Source organism: Sodiomyces alkalinus (genome assembly GCF_003711515.1).
Source record: "Sodiomyces alkalinus F11 unplaced genomic scaffold SODALscaffold_10, whole genome shotgun sequence".
Taxonomy (NCBI): domain Eukaryota; kingdom Fungi; phylum Ascomycota; class Sordariomycetes; order Glomerellales; family Plectosphaerellaceae; genus Sodiomyces; species Sodiomyces alkalinus.
In genome coordinates, this window is record NW_021167088.1 from 1,595,742 (window position 1) to 1,612,917 (window position 17,176).

Here is a 17,176-nt window from a genome sequence, read left to right on the forward strand (position 1 = left end):
CCAGCAACAAACGACGCGTGCACTCTCCATAACTTAAGCCAAGAGGTACATAAAATGGAATGGAATACCCCTCTTCGTTATAGAGGCTGTATGTTCTTTGTACATGTATTGAATACACCAAGAAATGGAATCAGGCAGAGAGCACGAACAGCCTTGGTTGGGGCTGAGATGGTCACAGGCTCACAGCCCTAGGCCCTGCGGGAGGCCGACCACCATGAAGGGCACCTAGAGAGGGTCATGTCCGGCTCAGTGACTTGATGTGCGCTTTGAAATGTATCTGCCTAGCCTTGGAAATTTCTAGGTTAAATATCCTCTCCTAACTCATATCCTGACTCCTGAGAACCACACTTCTTGATTCATTCATGGATGGATCTATCGTCTTCTCTTGATATCAGGATAACGAGAACAACACCTCATTCCTCTAGAGACAGAGCTGCCACATTCTCCATCAAAACACCCCGAGTATCTTTCTTAGATCATGGCCTTGTCGTGGCGTCGTGGATCCGGGGCTTCGTCCAACCGAGGGGGTGGCCCTGGCCGGGGACGTGATACGCCGTGGCGAAAGGCGAGAGGTGATGACACGAAAACCCCAAGCAAAGGCGTCTGTCATTTCTTTCAGAGAACAGGTTCTTGTCGTTTTGGGACCTCTTGTCGATACTCTCACGACCTCGAGACGTCAAACGAGCGACAGTCAACCAGTGGAAACGGCACTCATCCCACCCAGTCCTCTCGTCAGGAGTTCGACTTTCAGGATCAATACGGGGATGTCAAGAGACTGCTTAGACCAAACCGTGGTCGCTCACTGTTCAATTCCTCCACGCAACCTTCCCGACAGGTTTCGAATACCGATGCCTATAAGTTCTGGACAAACGCTGTTGCCATCCTAGACGAAGATAACCACCAGATACACCACCTTCTCGCCAAGGACCTGGTCAACGATAATCTCAGGGGCCACGAGTACATGGCAACTAGTATGAACATGGATGACGGCGATATAGATAGGTCTGTCATCTCTGCCATGGCTTATCTGAAGGTCATCACCCATCCCGCGCTGCTGGATCCCATCTCCATCGACGGCTTTGTCGGTGAGATCTACACCTTCTTCGGTGGCGCAAACGGAGACAGGGCCATCTCCTTTCTGACCAAATTATGCGACCGACTGCGAAGATACTACGCTTTTTATTGTGCTGAACCGAGCCTGGAGTCAAAGTTCGAAACCAAGAATACGACTGTCGCCTTGCTCATGCTCGAGGCTCTTTCCCAGCTCCTCCATCGACAGCTTCGTGTCTGCTTCAACGGAGATCTAAACCCACTCGTGAACCAACTGGAGCAGCTCTCGGCCGAATCTGACCTCGATGCCAACACAGCCATCCCCGCGCGTCTCGCATGGCTGTGGCAGTTGTTGAAGCGGGAACAGGCTCGAGTAGCTGCCGACGCCCCGAATTCGGAAGGGAAAGGCAATGCACGAGTCCCACAGCACATGGACCTTCGGTCCATCCGTTCTACGTTCCCCATGAAAACGCCCCTCCCAGGAGGCCGGCACGACAACGACTTTGCCGACATCTCTCGGATCCAGATTCTCCCCACCTACAGCGAGATCGACAGCGACGAGACCGAATATCTCCCGTCCACCGACCTCACCAGGCCCAACGTCATCGAAGATCCGGTTCAGCGCCATCTGGACTGCGCTTTCCGGCTGCTACGCCACGACATCTTCGGTCCGGTCAAGGACGCGCTCAAAGATCTACTGGCCCAAGATGTTTCGTGCAACCGCTCAGTTCCTCGGTTTAACAGTGACAAGAGTGCTCAGATCTATGCAAAAGCGAGCATCCAACACGTCTTTGTCGAAGGACATGGGCCGAACCCCCTACAGGCGAGTGTTGTCTTTGAGCTTCCGTATCAGCTCCGAAAAAAGTCTGTGGACGAACAACGTCGCTGGTGGCAAGACTCCTCTCGACTGGAGGAAGGGGAGCTCGTGGCGTTTATGTTCCCGGACGGGAATGAGAAGCGGTTGCTTTTCCTTGAGGTCACCGTGAAGAGGGTTGAGGGTCCGAAAAAGGGGGCCGAGAAGGGAGAGAGGCGGAGCAACACCATCCGCCTCGTCTCCAAGAATCAACCGCCCGCTATCGGCGTCAAGCTCGCGACCCTTTCGGGGGAGAACGTGGCCTTGCTCATGAAAGCCCACGGTGAGAAGAGTCAAGGTGTCCTCGTCGAGGTGAACGGGTTGATCCCAGGGACGTTTGTTCCCGTTCTCGAAAACCTCCAGAAGATGATGCGCGAGGGGGACATGGCCCTGCGACGCTGGATCCTTCCTGGGTCTCCCAATGATCCAAACTCCGGGCAGCCAAGCGAGATCCCGCCGCCGGCATATGCTCGTCGCCCTGGGTTCGTCTTCAATCTCGACCCCATTACCAAAGGCGAACCCTTAACCATCGACGCTTCACAGCCAGATTCCCACAGAAATATTGACATGGGGAAAATTGAGCAACTTACTGGTCTTGATCACGGCCAATGCGAGGGTCTCATCGCCGCCCTGACCAGGGAGTACGCTTTGATTCAAGGGCCGCCGGGTACTGGAAAGTCCTACGTCGGTGTTCAACTCATGAGGGTTCTCCTCCACAACAAAGTGAAAGCAAAGCTCGGCCCTATACTCGTCATGTAAGTTCAATGATCCCCCGAAGAATGCATGTGAGGAAGACGTATACACTTCACTCTGCAGGACTCTTGGCTAACTATTATCACTCTTCAGCTGCTACACGAACCACGCCCTGGATCAGTTCCTCACACACCTCCTTCACTTTGGCATCTCCAAGGTCATCCGCATTGGCGGGCGAAGCAAGTCTGAAGAGCTCGAAGGGAAGAATCTCCGGGTCGTCGCCAACGAGCTCGACAAGACGCGGGTCGAGAGACATATCCTCGGCAAGGCTCACAGTGAATTGGAAGAACGCTTGAAAAACGTCGGGCAGAAGCTGAAGCCTCTCCATAAGTGCCGGAACAGACCGACGTGGGAGGGATTAGGAAAGTTTCTTTCGAACTACTATCCAAGGATTCACGCGCAACTTCAGCGTTTGGACGAGGACGGGTTCGAGCTGGTTGGAGATGATCCGTTGGCCGTCTGGCTTGGGAGAAAGTCAAAAGGATTCATGTTCAAGACGAATGACACCACCTCGGCAGTGGATGTGGAGGAGTTGACTCGTCGCGCCGAGAATCGCATCCACTCACTATCTGAATCCGAGCGCTGGATCCTTGCCGAGAGCTGGGCAGCCTCCATGCGCCAGGAAGAGAGCGAGCGCTTGTTCGAGTTGCTGGACCAGGCGATGGGCCATCGACAAACCATCCACAACGTCCATGACGACCTGAACCGTCGCGCCCTCCTCCAGGCCGACGTCATCGGCATAACCACCACGGGTCTGTCACGAAACATTGCGATGCTCCGCCGCATCCATGCCAAGGTGGTCGTCTGCGAGGAAGCCGCCGAGGTCCTCGAGCCGCACATCATCTCGGCTCTCATGCCAGGGGTGGAGCACTTCATCCAGATCGGCGACCATCTGCAACTTCGACCGCAGATTCAGAACTACTCGCTTAGTCTCGAGTCTCACCAAGGCCTCGCCTGGCAGCTTGACCGGAGCCAATTTGAGAGACGGGCGCTCGGCGAACCGGGAATGCTTCCTGCCCCGGTGGCTCAGCTTGATGTCCAGCGACGGATGCGGCCCGAGATATCCCAGCTCATCAGGGGGATCTATCCCAAGCTCAAGGACCACGATAGTGTCGCGAAATTGCCGTCCGTTGTGGGTATGCGGCATGATCTCTTCTGGCTGGACCACAAGCACCCGGAAACGTCGAGGGACGACGAGGCTCGCGTGAAATCCCATAGCAATGAGTGGGAGGTGGGAATGGCGACGGCACTTGTCAAACACCTCGTCCGCCAGGGTGCCTACTCGAGCTCGGATATTGCTCTCCTGACCCCCTACACCGGTCAGCTGAGGAAGCTGAGGGCAGCCCTGAGCAAGGATTTCGAGATCACCCTCAGCGACCGAGACTTGGAAACACTGGCTCGGGAAGGGGAGGGCATCAGCGGCGACCAAGAGGAACCCAAAGAGGAAGAGGGCACCGGCATGCAAAAGGCCCTCCAAAAGAAGAGTCTCATCCAAACCCTCCGTCTTGCCACCGTCGACAATTTCCAGGGAGAGGAAGCAAAGATCATCATAGTGTCCCTGGTCCGGAGCAACCAGACCCGCAAAGTAGGATTCCTCCGCACCGAAAACCGCATCACCGTTCTCCTGAGCCGAGCCCAGCACGGGATGTACCTCATCGGCAACGCCGAGACCTATCTCAACGTCCCCATGTGGGAGGGCGTCCACGGCCGGCTTTCCCAGTCAGGGGCCGTCGGCACATCTATCTCCCTGTGCTGTCCCCGGCACGAAGACACCCCGATTCTCTGCTCCACGCCGGAGGATTTCATGCAGAAGAGCCCCGAGGGGGGCTGCACGCTCCCCTGCGACCGGCGGCTCGAGCCGTGTGGACACAAGTGCCAGGCGCCGTGTCACTCGCAGTCTTTGCACGACGCTTTCTCATGCGCTCAACCTTGCCCGCGGATTCGTACGACGTGCGGGCATGTTTGCCCCAAGCTCTGTGGGGAGAAGTGCGGACAGTGCCAGGTCTGGGTGAAGGACGTCGTGCTCCCATGTGGTCATATCAAGCAGAAGGTGCGCTGCTTTGAGACTCTCAATCTATCCAAGATTCGATGTACGGTTAGGGTGAAGCAAGTCGTCCCCAGATGCGAGCACCACGTTGAAGTCCCGTGCTACAGGGACGTCAAGGCTGATACGTTCTCGTGTCCTACGCCGTGCCTGGAATTCCTGGCATGTGGACATCAGTGTCCCGGGGTCTGCTCGACCTGTCGAAAGGAGGGGGAGAATGGCGCCGTGGGGTTCGAACACGGGAAGTGCAAGAAGACCTGTGACCGTCCGTTTGGGACCTGCAATCACCGGTGTTCCAGGGTCTGCCATGACGGTGAAGAGTGTGGAAGCTGTGAGCAGAAATGCGAGGTGAGTTTGTCTGTGCTGCTTTTCTTCTCTTGTTCCCCCTTTTCCCAAGGCGATGGAGTCGATTGCTGTGGTCCAAGAGGACTAAAGGATCACTTACACGTACCATTTGGCAATGAGGGACAACTAGTACTAACATGAACTCATCGTAGGTCCGCTGCCCTCACTCTCGCTGCAGCTCTACCTGTAGCAAGCCATGTTCCCCCTGCATCGAGAAATGCACCTGGTCCTGCAAGCACAAAAAGGCCTGCACCATGCCGTGCGCCGCTCCTTGCGACAGACTTCCATGCAACAAGCGCTGCGACAAGACTCTCTCTTGCGGATATCCATGTCCCAGCTACTGCGGCGAAGAGTGTCCCACGGACACGCGGTACTGTCGAGTGCGCGGCGACCAAGGGGACGCCTGCGTCGATCTGCTCGAGATGAAGAGATACTCAGAAGTCGACCTTAACGAGAACCCCGTTATCTTCCTCGGCTGCGGACACTTCTACACGGGAGAGACGATAGATGGACATGCTTCCATGGCAGAAATGTATACCATGGACATGAGGACGGGGGAATATACCGGTCTCCGGGACATATGAGCTCGGATGTCCATGGCTGTGCCGGCGTGCCCGGACTGCAGACGTCCGATCCGCCAATTCTCGACGAGACGGTATAACCGCGCGATCAACAAAGCTGTCATGGACGAGACGGCGAAGCGATTCCTCACCAACGGCCTTCGAGGGATCCAAGAACTGGAGAAGCGGTTGGAAGAGGTCCAGGATGATCTTGAAAGGGACCCGTCCAAGACATCCTGGATAATGGAGTTCTTTCAAGCCACCAGAAAACGGTACGAGGCCGGTCTCAAGCTGTTTCATGATGCTGGGCTATACCGCAAGGCGATGGATCTCGAGCATCAACCCACGATGAAGCTTTTCGACGCCATCCTAACCCGGCAGAGAGAAGTGACCGGCCCCGCGTCTCTGGTAAAGCAGATCGACGGACTGAACATCTCGTTGGAGTCGCCACAAACACGCAAAACCTTGCTCGTGTCGGTCCTGGATCGACAAGTGACCCTGAGAGCAGCTCTGGTGCAGGTACACGCCCACGAAGTGATCGCACGGGATCAACTCGCCGTTGCGGGCCAGAAGAAGCCGGAACCAGAGTCCGCAGAAGCCAAAGCCAAACCCACGGGTCTAACAAAGTCACCGGAGACCCTCGCAGAGTTATGCACAGACATCATCACCAAGGCGAAGGAGGCAAAACTCCCCCGCGTCGCAATCGGCGCCATGCTCGCCTTTGCGAGACTCAGCAACCTGCATGCGGAGCTTCGCGAGAAGCGTGATGCTGCTCTTGAGTACCTTGAGGATGCTCTGCGCCTCTGCGATGGCCTGGCGGATAGTGAGGAGCTTCGAAAAGCGGTCGAATCTACCAAACAACGGTTGCTTAGCGGCCCACGATATGAAGTAGTGACGGAAGAGGAGAGGAAGTCTATCAAGGCGGCCATGGTTGGCGGTCCACGAGGCCTTAGCACGAACTCGGGACATTGGTATACTTGCGCCAATGGACATCCGGTATGTGGCCTTTAACTGTCGTCATTGTGCTTTTCTTGTTCTCATGTTTCTCAACTTGCTTTATATGCATGATGTGTGCTAAGGCGTTCACTGACACGTAAACGTATAGTTCGCCATCGGGGAGTGCGGAATGCCGATGCAGCTAGCTCGCTGCCCCGAGTGTGGTGCGGTAATTGGGGGACAGGATCACGAGCTAGTAGATGGAGTGTCTCGGGCAAGGGAGATGGAGTGATTAACGGATTCTATGATACGTATGATTTGGGATCATCGTTAAGGAAGTCAGAGGTCTAACAGAATAAATTGTTAGGGGATTTGGGCTACGATGAATGTTGCATGCACGTGTGACTTATATCTCTTACCGCGCGTATGTTTAACTGGAATTGTTTGCTTTATTTTCAACATGTCAGTACTTAGATGAGGCTTGTGCTAGTCACAGACTCACAGTTGAGAGATCAAACCTCGAACTAGTCTCTAATCCATTTTTCAGACAGCCTCGGCGTTGATATATCACCCAGGGGCGTCGATTCTCGAGGTTGAAAGAAGCGCTACCTGCAATGGCCCAGTTACGAGAGCAACTAAACTCCAAGGCTTCCAACTAACTAGCTTTATACCCATGACACACGATGCAGTGTGCCCCAATTCAGCATGTTGGACTCAAACATGGTATAAACTCGTTACCCTCAGTTACCCCGGATATGACAACTTTGACGGGCCTTCTGTTGACTTGGGGTGAATATCAAATATTGTCCGTATATCGGTAGACCGACAGCTCTCCGCAGCGATGTAAACGTGCAGTTATAGAAGAGCGATTGGCCCAAAGCCATGGCGTGTAACTTTTCCATGCAGCCACGGCGGGATGTGTTCGTGGCGAGTTGATGAACAGGGGCGGACTTGTTGGATATTCATTCGCTCGCTTCCATCCTAACCGCTATTAGAGAAGAGTCCGGCTGCTGTCTGGACACTGAATATCTCGGCACGACGATCAAGGAAGCTGTCTTTCGGACGGGACCATGGGAGGGGTGTCGGCGATAGTCGATGCGACATGCTATGTGTTCTAACTTTTCATACCCATGCCATGCCATGTGCCAAGGCAGACCAAAGATAGGTCAGGACTCAGACATCACCTGGATGTTCAAGATGAATAGAAATCTGCGAGGCCAAGGTCAAAAAAGGGCGATCCTGGCCACATGGTATCACCAATCAAGTCACCCCTCGTGTTGCCCAGAAGGTGGAGAACGAGAGCCCCGTTCTAACTTCTGTGTGGTTGGTGTATTGGAGAAGTGCCGTCTGGGCAGCTTGGGAACAAAGAAGGAGTGATTCCAAAGCCCTGGGAAGAGTGAGAAGAAGGGAGATCTGGGGAAACCCAGATAAGCCCCCAGTCCCCACGCATCATCATCACCCTCAAACAGCTTCGTTGGCCAAGATAAACCTTAAAAGCACGGGCATCATAGACCATGGGAAATACTAAACAATACCCCGCATGCCACAACGGCTAATGGCAGCGGGCAGCGGGCAGCGGGCGGCCGGCTTGGAGGTGCGGAGGTGAAGCGTCTGTCCACTTCGTCCATGACCCCCCGGTCAGGACGAGGAACCCTGATTTGTGGACTTTCATTTATCCACATTTCCCTGGAACCGTGGACGTCCCCCTCGACTTGGAGAACGACGTTGATTGTCAGCACACAAATAAGGTACGCAAAAGATGTGTGTGTGCATTGAAGAAGAGTAAAAGATACTCTGCGGAAATATCTAACTATAAAGTAAAGGGAGGGGAAATTAATATGGATATATCGGTCGGAAGTACCCTATCCGTCTACAGAAATAGCGTAAGTCATACCCCGATAAGGTGGCTATAGGCATCTAATATACCCTCCTAGAACTGCAGGATTAATCCTGACTATTCTGCTTAATTAAAGCCGTAAATCTAGGGTAAAATAGAGGCCTAGATATCAATCCAACGATTAAAGAACGGCTTATTAAAAAGCGCGCTCTTTTTATGCCTAAAAACGTCAAAAACGTGTAAAAACAGGTGCCCAAATAACAATCTAAAGGGCACTAAAAACGGTTAATCTAGGCTACAGATTTTAAACTTAGCACCGCGCCTCTTATAAATTACCTTAAGCCCCCTGGCTTAGGACCTCTATTCCTAATAGATATATAAACGCCTTATATTTCTGCGGGGGAAGTACTTTAGTTAGCCTATCGCTAACTATCTCTTAGGCCAAGATCCAGGCGACCAGGACCTTCTTCTATTAAACAACCTATCAGATCTAAAGGGCATGGATATCTAGATACTTTAATCTAGATATAACCTAAGGGCGTAAAGCCTCTAAAAGGATCCTCGTTTAGTCGTTATCGTAGTATATTGTTAAAGGCTTGTTTTTAAAGGTTAAGGTTAGGTCCTTAATTAAACGCCTAATTACGATATACTGCTTAGTAGTAGCAGAAAGTGCTATAAGCTCGGCTTTAGTACTAGAGGTTATAGCGCTGATTTACTTATTTACCTTCTAGTCTATAGGACCCCCGAATAATAATATAGTGTAGCCCTAAAAGCTATACCGCGTCTTATAGTCGTCCCTAAAGGCTATATTAGAAGCATAGTAAAGTGCGTGCTATAAGTGGTTATTACGTGGTCTAAAGTAAAGGTATAGGGACTTAGTGGAGGCGAGGTGCTTTAAACACCTATCTACGGTATCGTGATACTATTTTAACGGGTTAGTATTAAATTCGGTAAGCCTCGAAGCAGCTTTAGGTACGTTAGGCCGGGTCTAATAGGCCGCGTAATTAATAGAACCGACTTTCCGTAGATATAGGTGGATTAACTCTATAGAGGCTTATTAGTCGGTAGCAGATAATTCTAAAACGTTAGGAAAAGAAAGAGGGCTTTTAATCCTACGCCCACTATAATCTACCTATAACGCCTTAATCTTTTCGGTGATATAGTTCTTAAGGGAAAGCTATAGCCGAAGTTATTAGCGGTCGCGAACCACTCTAATCCCTAGGAACCACTTAAGTGGGCTAAGATCCCTTACTTAAAAGTGCTGCTATATCCGTTATATAAGAGAATTAGTAGTAGATTAATATTCCTTCCTATAGATCAGAATAATATCGTCCACGTAGAAGAAGACGATTAGTTCCTTACTTTTAAAGACGTAATTATCTTTAGTTAGTTACTTTAGGTCGTACTTATCTAAAACGGAAGAGAGCTATTCGTGCTATAGCTTAGGGGAACGCCGAAGACTATATAACGCCCTACGCAGGCGTTATATACCGCGTAAAGGTGGTCGCGATAGCTTTAAAATAGCCTTAAGGTCCTCGTCGCTCTTCGGGCCTTTGACTGCTTAAAGCAGCGGCTAGCCGGGCGGATCCTTAACGTAGATCTCCTCGTTAAGGGTGGCGTTAGTGAAGACGTTAACGGTATTAAGCTAACGTGTTTCCAGATTAAAATAGACAGTAATAGCTATTAACGACCTAAAGGTCCTTCCTATAAGGGTGGAGGCATAGGCGTTAAGGTAGTTTTTAGGCTATTAATCGCCTCGCACGTATAACCTCGCCTTAAACTTACTAACGTACCCCGACAGGTTAACCTTATACTTAAAGACCTATTTAAGGTCTAAGGTATGTTACCCTCCCTAGGGCAGCTCTGCTGCTTTAAAGGTGCCTATTAACCTAAGTGTATCCACCTCTTATACGGCTGCCCTAAGCTATTATAGCTTATATAGGCTCTTTAGTATCTAAGACTAATTTAACGGTTCCTTAGGTATCTCGCGGCGTAATAGCGGCTTTTTCGGCTTCTCGAAGGTAAAGTGGGAGACGTAATCGTTGTATCTAGAAGGAGGTCGGCGATTACGAGTAGGCCGCCCTATAGGGGTAGGCGTTAAAGCTAAAGTAGGCGAATAAGAGGTTAGTTATTAGGCCGTAATAGCAGTAGTAGTAGTGGGATTAGACTTAGCTGCTAAAGATAGGGTTACTGCTTATAGATTAGTTATTTAAGGAGTAGCGGTAATAGTAGTGGCAATAGCCTCTTTAAGAACGGATTAGTCAGGCGATAATAATCCTATTCCGACGGCATCGTCGGTGGCCTCTCCTATAGCCTCCTCTAAGGTAGAGGAAGAACTAGAAGAGGAAGAACCGCTGGTATTTTTAGATTCCTCTTAATCGCTGCGTTTAACTGTCGTAGCTGTAGGTGTCTGAGGATTATTAAGAGGTAGCGAAAAAGGCATATAAATAGGCCTTAAAGAAGAGGTTATTAAAGAGGGCAAATTTAGTGCTGTTCTTAAAGAGGGTGGTAAAATAGTAGTTAAAGAGGAAGAACTAACGGCAGGAATAACGGCAGGCATAATGGTAGGAACCGTGCCTGCCGTAGCCGTGGTAGCCATTCCACGTAATACCTCTTAGTTAATAACCTATTAGTTTTTAGAGGCGTTTTCGGTGGTTTTTGCGTTAGTAGTGGTTTTTAATCCTTTACTACTACCGCCGGCCACCCCCCTAGATCTTAACGATTAAGGCTATTATTAACGCCTTCTTCCCTCTTCTAAAGCCTCTATTATAGAGTTCTGCTGCGTTACTATAGGTATACCGAAATCGACGATATCGGTTATAACGCTAAAAGGATCGTGGATTCGCCCTTAATCTAACGGTAGATTAAGCTCTTTATACAGCTCTAAAGGCATATTAGGCTCCTCTCCCCTGTTTTTATAAAGGACTAACTCGTCGAATACGACGTCCTTTATACGTAGGATCCTCCCTAATTTTAGCACCTAAATCCGAAAAATATTAGTGCCCTCGTAACCGATTCAATAACCGATATATACCCTCGGCGCGAGCTTTTCGTTCTTATACGTTCCTCGCAGGTAGTTAGCAGTTAACGCGTACGCCTTATAACTATACCTCTTTAGGTGCGTAATTAAGGGATTAGTGGTTATAAAGTTAACAATGCCCTCCTTTTATAGCCACGCGTTTAACGCTCACTCGGGGGTTTACTAACTTAAATCCTTATATGGAATCTGGTTATACAGGTATATGACTGCTATAATAATCTCTAGCTATAAATCCTATTAGAAGCCTAAGGTATCTACTAATACCCTCGCGATAGCGAAGATAATACCCCTATACCGTTTATCGTTAGCATTCTATACGGCTATATAAGGAGCCGATCATTTTAGCAGGATACCACGATCTAAAAACTAGTTATCCAGCTTCTTCTATAACGCCCTCTCTCCGTCGAGTCTAATCACACTAATAAGCAGTTTATACTACCTTTATAAGAAGCGTTCGAAGTTAGCTATTGAGGATAGTACGTGTTTATGCCCTAGTATCGTTCTTATCACGTTTTTATACGTGCAGGGATTATAGAACAGGGCAATAGTATCGTCGCCGTTAGTGGCAGGATCTATAGAAACTAAATCCACGTTAATCCCCTAAAAAGGCCTTATTAGCCTATAAGTAGATGGACGTCGCGATACTATTCTTTTTACCTTACTAATAGCGCAAGCTTCGCAGTCCACCACTAAAGGTGCCGCTCTTCCTTTTAAAGCCACGATGCCTTCTACGCACCCTTTTAACAGCTATGCCAGTGCTTAAGAGTTAGTATGCCCTAGCCTCTTATGCTATAAACGGGCGTCGGCCACGCTTATAGGCTTTAGTTCCCTTAAGCTATTAAAATAGCTCTGTTACTATAAGCGTTATAGCGTGCCCTTAGTAGGTTTAAGGGTATATTAGCCGTTAACGTTAATTAACGGCAGGCAGGTATATCGGTCTATTACTAAGATATCTCTACCGGTTATAAAAACAGCGTTCTAATCCTTCTATAACCTACGCGTCGCTAGCAGCGTTATAGGATATCTATCTATAAACGCCACGCTCTTCAGCATAAGGGTATAAGGATAACCTTTTATATCTTTAACCTAAAGACGCAGGGTGCCGTACCCCTCTACTAGATTAAAGGTGCCACCACCTATCTAAAATCTAACGATAGTGGTAATAGGCTAGAAGTCCTTGAGCAGGTAGCGTTAATTCGTTATATACCTTAAGGACCCCGAATCGATTAATAACTGATTAAAAAGATCGTTACTAACCATCTATTTAGTCTGCAGGAGCGAGAAAACCGACGGTAAGGTCGACGATACCACCTCTTTTCCCACGAAATTAAAGGCAAAATATATATCGTAAAAGCTATCGTCAGAATCCTCTTCCCTATTATTAATAAAATTAGATACTTCCTTAGACTAATCTTTCTCTAGTAACTTAGCTTTAGTCTCTTTTACCTTATTTTTCGCCTTATCGATATCCTTTTTAATATACTCCCTAAATCTCTTTTACTTAGAAGCACTTTAGCTCTTAATAACGCGGTCGTAGCGTTCTACTACCTCCTTCGTAGGCGTAAAGCCCTTTTAGCGGCGTATCGGATTAACATTCGGGCAGCCACTCCACGGATAACAGTAGCGTTTAGCTCTTCCTATCTTAACGTAATCGTAGATATATTCCTTTACCGAAGAATCCTCCTTTCTCTATTACTACTAACCTCCCTAATCAATAGGCTATTATCTACTATCTTTATCCTTTCCTAGAAATATCGCCGTATAGAACGATAACGCTATAGGCTTCTTATTAAGCCTGTAGGGACACCTATAGCGTAACTAAACCGTATATTCGTTTATAACCTCTTCGATAATAGGTTAGTCTTCCTTATCTTCCCTTAAAATCTCTATAAAGCGCGCCTCTAACTACTCTAGAGCTATAGTACCGATAGCCCTAAAAAACGCGTCGAGTTAATCCTCTATAGTATTAGAAAATCTAACGCTATAGGTCTTCGAATCTCGGCATAGCGATATAAAGTCCTAAAGCTAACGCTTATAGGGTATCCTCCGTATATTTTGTATGTGTTCTTCCTATCTCTTCTTGACTAGGGACTTCTGGGCAGTGTTGGTAGGTTTGAGATGGTCCTTTAAGGCGATTAGGATATCTTTAACCTCCTTCTTCCCCGCGTACTAATCTTTAAGGTTAGGATTAACTATCTTCGCGATATAGTCGTGAAAAGTAGCTAGACCTTATTACTATTACTAATATTTATTCTCTTTTACGTTCTAGAGCTTAAACTTACGATCCTAGGTATTATCTTCGTCACCTTCTTTTAGCTCTAGAGGTTCCGAGGATTCGAGCTTTTAAAGACGTTTAGATTCGTTAAGGTCTAGATTAATAAAGTCAGAGACCTAGTTAGCGTAGGCTATCTGTATAATAGCCTTAATCTAATAACGCTATTCTTTTAGTAAGGTAAGGATCGTATAGCCTATTATAGGTAACGCCGCAGTTAAGGCTATGGTCTGTCTAACTAGGACTATAGGGAAATAAACTATCGAAACCGACTATAACGATTGATTAAATAAGGAGCGATAAAACGATCAAGAGGTTTAAGTAAGTTAAGCGATTTAAATAAGGGAATAACGGAATAACGGTTAAAATAAAGCAGGCGGACGTAGCCAATAATACTAAGCTAACCGCTATAGACTTAAGGCTATTTTGACTACCTTAAAGCTACAAGATCTATTGGAATAGCTTCGTTTATTAGAACGCCGGGCTTATAACTATTAGCATATAAATAAGGTACGCAAAAGATATATATATGCATTAAAGAAGAGTAAAAAATACTCTGCGGAAATATCTAACTATAAAGTAAAAGGAGGGGAAATTAATATAGATACATCGGTCGGAAGTACCCTATCCGTCTACAGAAATAACGCAAGTCACACCCCGATAAGGTGGCTGTAGGCATCTGACATTGATGGTGGGTGCAACTCAACTACCGTGGGGAGGCGCTTGTGGCGCGTTATAGGCTTGGAGGCTTACAGGGGGCCCATTGCGGAATAAGACGGCTGGGGACACCTTAGGAAAGGCCTGTGCTGGGACACCCTGGGACACCCTGGACAAGCCCCGGGCTCCCTATGGGGGCTTCTCTTTCTCCGCCATTGATATTTCCCCGGAATCTTAACCGGTCTTGGCATGTCACCCCGACGGGCCATTGCCCATTTCGCTTTTCCCCATGCAGTTGCAGATCCTACATACACACATGTATGTTACGTCCAAGACTCCCCAAGCTTCTCCTCTTTTTTCCTTTCTTAACTGATCGGGACCAGCGGAGTCTACCACTACCGAACCATGCTCGTCGCACATTGTGGTGGGCAACCTTGGAGTAGAGTGGTAATACTAACGGGAGTATAAATACTCGGGGTCTGGTCTTGTCTGTGCAACTGTCCCGAGCTTCCGATCGTCTGCCCCGCGGTTTCCTCGTGCTGCCTCTTCCTTCGTCCTTTCTCAATCCGCAGAGCGCACGGTCGACGGGTGCATCTTCCTGGCTGGCCTTGTGGGAAGCTCAAGTTTTACTGCGCGGTGCATCTTTCATCGCCGAGTCGCCGAAGACGGAAGACGAAAGACGGAGAGCAAAAGAAGGACAAACAAAGATAGTTGAGGAGTTGAGAGTTCACCGACAACAACCCCTCTCTCCCGGCCGCACCATCACACCACCGCCATCATGTCGTTGTTGCAAAAGATCGTCAAGAATCAGGCTATGAAGCAGGATCCTCCTGAGATTTATGGATGGAGGGTCTATGCACTTGCCTGCTCGGTACGTTCAAGTTGAAGCTGCTGTGGTGTGGTTGAAGTCAAATCACCCCCAGGATAGAGATCAATGTCATCACGTCGAGGGTCAGCTAGGAACTCCCCTTGCTAATCATTGATCGCATTTTATGAAAATAGGCCTGCTTCGGTGGTTTGATCTTTGGTATCGACACGGGAGTCATCGGCGGTGTCCTTCGTATGCCCGAGTTCCAAGAGTGCGCTTCCCTTCTCTCCCTCCTCTCCCTCTCTCTGTTCCCCTCGTTCAGACGAAACATGAAGCTAACTATGATTTCATCCCCTTCCCACAGGCTATACAAGCTCACCGATGAATATGTTAGCGCCATCGACCGCGCCAACCTAAGTGCCAACATCGTGAGCACCCTCCAGGCGGGATGTTTCCTCGGTGCCCTGCTCGCCGCCCAGGCCGCCGACCGCTTCGGCCGAAGACCCGTCCTCATCTGGGCCGCTGGCGGTTTCAGCGTCATCGGCGTCATTTTCCAGGCCGCTGCTTCCGGTCACTTGGCTCCCATGTACATCGGCAGGTACGATAGCGAACACGAACTTGGAGAATTCCCCTCGTCTTAACATTCTGCTTGCTCCGTCGATACGAATACTGACAAATGCGCCGTTCCACAGATTCATCAGTGGTTTCGGTACCGGTTTCGCTTCCATGGTCAACCCCCTCTACGTCGCCGAAAACGCCCCTCGGGCCATTCGCGGCGGTCTAACCGGCATCTACCAACTGTTCATCGTCACCGGCATCTTCCTGGCGTACTGGATCAACTACGGCTGCATCCAGCACATCACCGGAACCGCACGGTACATGATCCCCCTCATCTTCCAGGGCGTGCCTCCCCTGCTGCTCATGATCTCCATGTTCCTCTGCAACGAGAGCCCCCGGTACTTGGCCAAGCAAGACAAGTGGGAAGAAGCCATGTCCGTCCTCTCCCGCGTCCGCGCCCTGCCGCCCGACCACCCGTACGTCGCCGAAGAGTTCAACAACATCCGACTCGCCATCGAAGAAGAGAACGCCATCCTCTCCGGCGCGAGCTGGCTCAGCCTGCAGAAGGAAATGTGGCTCGTCCCCGCGAACCGCAGGCGCGCCCTCATCTCCATCTCCCTCATGTTCTTCCAGCAAATGACCGGCACCAACGCCATCAACTACTACGCTCCGCAGATCTTCGCCACGCTGGGCGTCACGGGGGAGTCGAATGAGCTCTTCGCCACGGGCATCTACGGCCTCGTCAAGCTCATCGCCGTCATCGTCTTCCTCGTCTTCGTCGCCGACTCGCTGGGCCGCCGCCGCTCGCTCATCTGGACGGGGATCGGACAGGGCTTGACCATGCTGTACATCGGCATCTTCATCCGCGTCGCCCAGCCCGAGATCGGGGGCGACGTCTCCGCCGCCGGCTACGTCGCCCTCGTCTGCGTGTTCCTGTTCGCGTGCATGTTCCAGTTCGGATGGGGTCCCGTGTGCTGGATTTACGTGTCGGAGATCGCCACCGCTCGGCTGCGCGCCACGAATGTTTCGTATGCTGCGGCGACGCAGTGGCTTTTCAACTTTGTCGTGAGCCGCGCTGTGCCGCCCATGCTGGAGGATATGGGGGTCGGTGGGTTTGGCACCTACATTTTCTTCTCGTGCTTCTGCTTCTCCATGGCCATCTTTGTTTGGTTCGTCATCCCCGAGACGAAGGGCCTTAGCCTGGAGTCGATGAACGCCCTCTTCGGCTTCCAGGAGGGTCTTGGGAAGAAGCAGGATGTCGAGACTGCGTCGGTGGACCAGGCGGCGGCTGGTCCGAAGGGTGGTCAGGGGGCCGATGTCGCCCAGATCGAGGAACGACCCAGCCCAGCTCCGAAGGGCAATTAAGGAGGTGGTCTACGACGGTGTGAGTGGGATGACTTGCTATTTGCGCGAATCCAGGTATCCATGGGGGCGGGTGCAATGTCGAGCTACGATGTTGCAAC

General features: G+C 50.0%; 2 protein-coding genes across 2 annotated transcripts; both read left to right on the forward strand.

The window, feature by feature from the left end:
* Nucleotides 1-478: 478 nt before the first annotated feature.
* On the forward strand, nt 479-7,121 carry SODALDRAFT_346215 (hypothetical protein; the record flags this gene model as incomplete). Its single annotated transcript, XM_028613244.1, has 8 exons — nt 479-1,499; nt 1,533-2,658; nt 2,750-5,048; nt 5,198-5,577; nt 5,671-6,601; nt 6,711-6,852; nt 6,909-6,965; nt 7,089-7,121. The coding sequence occupies 6 exons, from the start codon at nt 479-481 to the stop codon at nt 6,831-6,833; spliced, it is 5,880 nt and encodes a 1,959-aa protein (XP_028463951.1). The 3' UTR covers nt 6,834-6,852; nt 6,909-6,965; nt 7,089-7,121.
* Nucleotides 7,122-15,125: 8,004 nt separating this feature from the next.
* SODALDRAFT_283397 (general substrate transporter) lies at nt 15,126-17,078 on the forward strand (the record flags this gene model as incomplete). Its single annotated transcript, XM_028608408.1, has 4 exons — nt 15,126-15,218; nt 15,350-15,426; nt 15,520-15,753; nt 15,848-17,078. The coding sequence occupies 4 exons, from the start codon at nt 15,126-15,128 to the stop codon at nt 17,076-17,078; spliced, it is 1,635 nt and encodes a 544-aa protein (XP_028463952.1).
* Between the last annotated feature and the right edge of the window lie 98 nt (nt 17,079-17,176).